The sequence below is a fragment of the Rhipicephalus sanguineus genome, chromosome 6 (assembly GCF_013339695.2).
Source record: "Rhipicephalus sanguineus isolate Rsan-2018 chromosome 6, BIME_Rsan_1.4, whole genome shotgun sequence".
In the NCBI taxonomy this organism is placed as follows: domain Eukaryota; kingdom Metazoa; phylum Arthropoda; class Arachnida; order Ixodida; family Ixodidae; genus Rhipicephalus; species Rhipicephalus sanguineus.
In genome coordinates this window covers 28,612,460-28,614,411 of record NC_051181.1, presented here as the reverse complement: position 1 = coordinate 28,614,411, position 1,952 = coordinate 28,612,460, and the positions used below count along the sequence as shown (strand labels likewise).

At 52.3% G+C, this 1,952-nt stretch overlaps 1 protein-coding gene across 1 annotated transcript; it reads left to right on the top strand.

Annotated features, from left to right (window-relative positions):
• The first annotated feature begins 674 nt into the window (after positions 1 to 674).
• On the top strand, positions 675 to 1,625 carry LOC119397153 (uncharacterized). The gene has a single exon (XM_037664591.1). It carries the CDS (start codon positions 675 to 677, stop codon positions 1,623 to 1,625), a length of 951 nt encoding a protein of 316 aa, XP_037520519.1.
• The last annotated feature ends 327 nt before the right edge of the window (positions 1,626 to 1,952 follow it).

Sequence of the window (1,952 nt, the reverse complement as noted above, 5' to 3'; positions counted from 1 at the left end):
CCCGAGCTAACGGGGGGGTTTCGACCCCCTCCCACGCCTAGCCGTGCGTGGCTTTGCCGTGTCCGGGGAAAAGGGAATCCTGGGGGTTGAGCCGACGCCGGGTGATTAAGGCCCCCCGGCAGAGGCAACACACCCCTTTGGCCCCGGCTTCACGTAGACGGCACCCCTGGGCTGACCCACCCAGGGGAAATCGGCAGTCGCCTTTTCCTGTCTCTCTCTCCTCTCAGCTTCGTCTTTCTCTCTCACTTTAAATCTTTCCTGTCCTCTCCTCTTTTCAATTCACTTCCGTTTTTCTAGGCGGCAAGGGTTAACCTTGTGTACTATGTCCAGTCTTGGGCATATATATTGGGTTATAGCTGCAGTGTATAGCTGACGTCTGCAGGTCTTTGAAACCTGCAACGTCCCCTTGTTGGGCTCGCTGGTGGGCGGCTAGCACCGCTGCCGAACAGGAAGACTATTTGATGGCAAACTCTTTTCCCCCATTACATGATCGCGCTCACAAAAGAGTGCGCACCGAAGTAACCTTGAAGCTTCCACCTCAAATAAATGATGCCTTTCCCCGATTCCATGTCGTGCATTGTGAGCAGCCAGAAAGAACAGCCAGAAATCTCTCACCCTTTCTTGTGTCAAGATCCCTCACAGATAAGCTTGGACCTGGTTTTAAAGTAACAAAAATGGCAAGCGGAGACCTGCTTCTTGAAGTGTGTAGCAAAACCCAGCATGACAAACTGAATACCATTCAGACATTTGGCGACGTTCCTGTCACAATCACCAAGCACAAATCCATGAACACTGTCCGCGGCGTAGTGTCCGACGATGACCTGATTGAACTCAGTGAAACTGAACTGCTCGAGGGCTGGAGTGACCAAAATGTAATCAATGTCCAAAGAATCAAAATCCGACGTGACGATAAAGAAATACCCACCAAGCACTTGATCCTGACTTTTGGCAGCAGTACATTACCAGAGCACATAGAAACAGGCTACATTCGAATGCATGTCAGACCTTACATACCCAATCCCCGGCGCTGCTTTAAGTGCCAGAGGTATGGCCACGGATCTCAAAGCTGCCGTGGGCGGCTCACGTGTGCTAAATGCAGCTCTCATGATCACCCTGCAGATGAATGCAGCAACACACCCCACTGCATCAACTGTGATGGAGGGCACTCTTCCTACTCCCGGGCCTGCCCTGCATGGAAACGCGAGAAAGACATCATATCACTCAAAGTCAGGGAAAACATTTCTTTCAAAGAAGCACGGCGACGTTTTTCAATCGTTAGTCACAGGACTTACGCTGATGCTGCACTCAAGGGGGCAGTGCGGCAGCAGCTTCCGGTGGCCGTCCGGACCCCAGACATTGGGGCGACGATGAGGCCACCTGCCCCCACGGCGGGTGTGGCTAGTTCCACCCCGCCACCTAAGAAGGACCAGCAGGCCAGTGGCTCAACGGTCCAAAAGACCTCCCCTTCCGAGGAGAGGCCTAAACCTAATGCCCAGACGCGCAGCGCGCGTTCATCCAGCGTCTCGGACGAGACAATGGATACAACACAAGGCCCTTCGGCACTACCGCCGAAAGGCCGCCAGAACTCTCTTGAGCGCTTGCCGAGAGGCAAGCTCAAGAGGTGAGCAGAACACGGAAACGATTACTTGACCTTGGGTCGGGTCTTCTGCGATGCAGAAGCATTACTCTATGATAGCATAATGGCAGTTCAGGTACTCCATTGGAATGCTCGCGGACTCTTACGCAACCTTGACGACATTAAGGAATTGCTGTCCGAATATAAACCCAAGGTCTTTTGCCTCCAGGAAACCCATTTAAAATCGACGAACAATAACTTTTTAGAACAATACGTTATATACCGAAAGGATCGCGATAACGGCCTTTCTGCCGCCGGTGGAGTTGCTATATTAGCAGAAAGCTCGATAGCCAGCCAACATTTGGCGCTCAATACT

Excerpts from the sequence above, each read along its gene's own strand:
- LOC119397153 (XM_037664591.1), top strand. The coding sequence starts at position 675 with ATGGCAAGCGGAGACCTGCTTCTTGAAGTGTGTAGCAAAACCCAGCAT.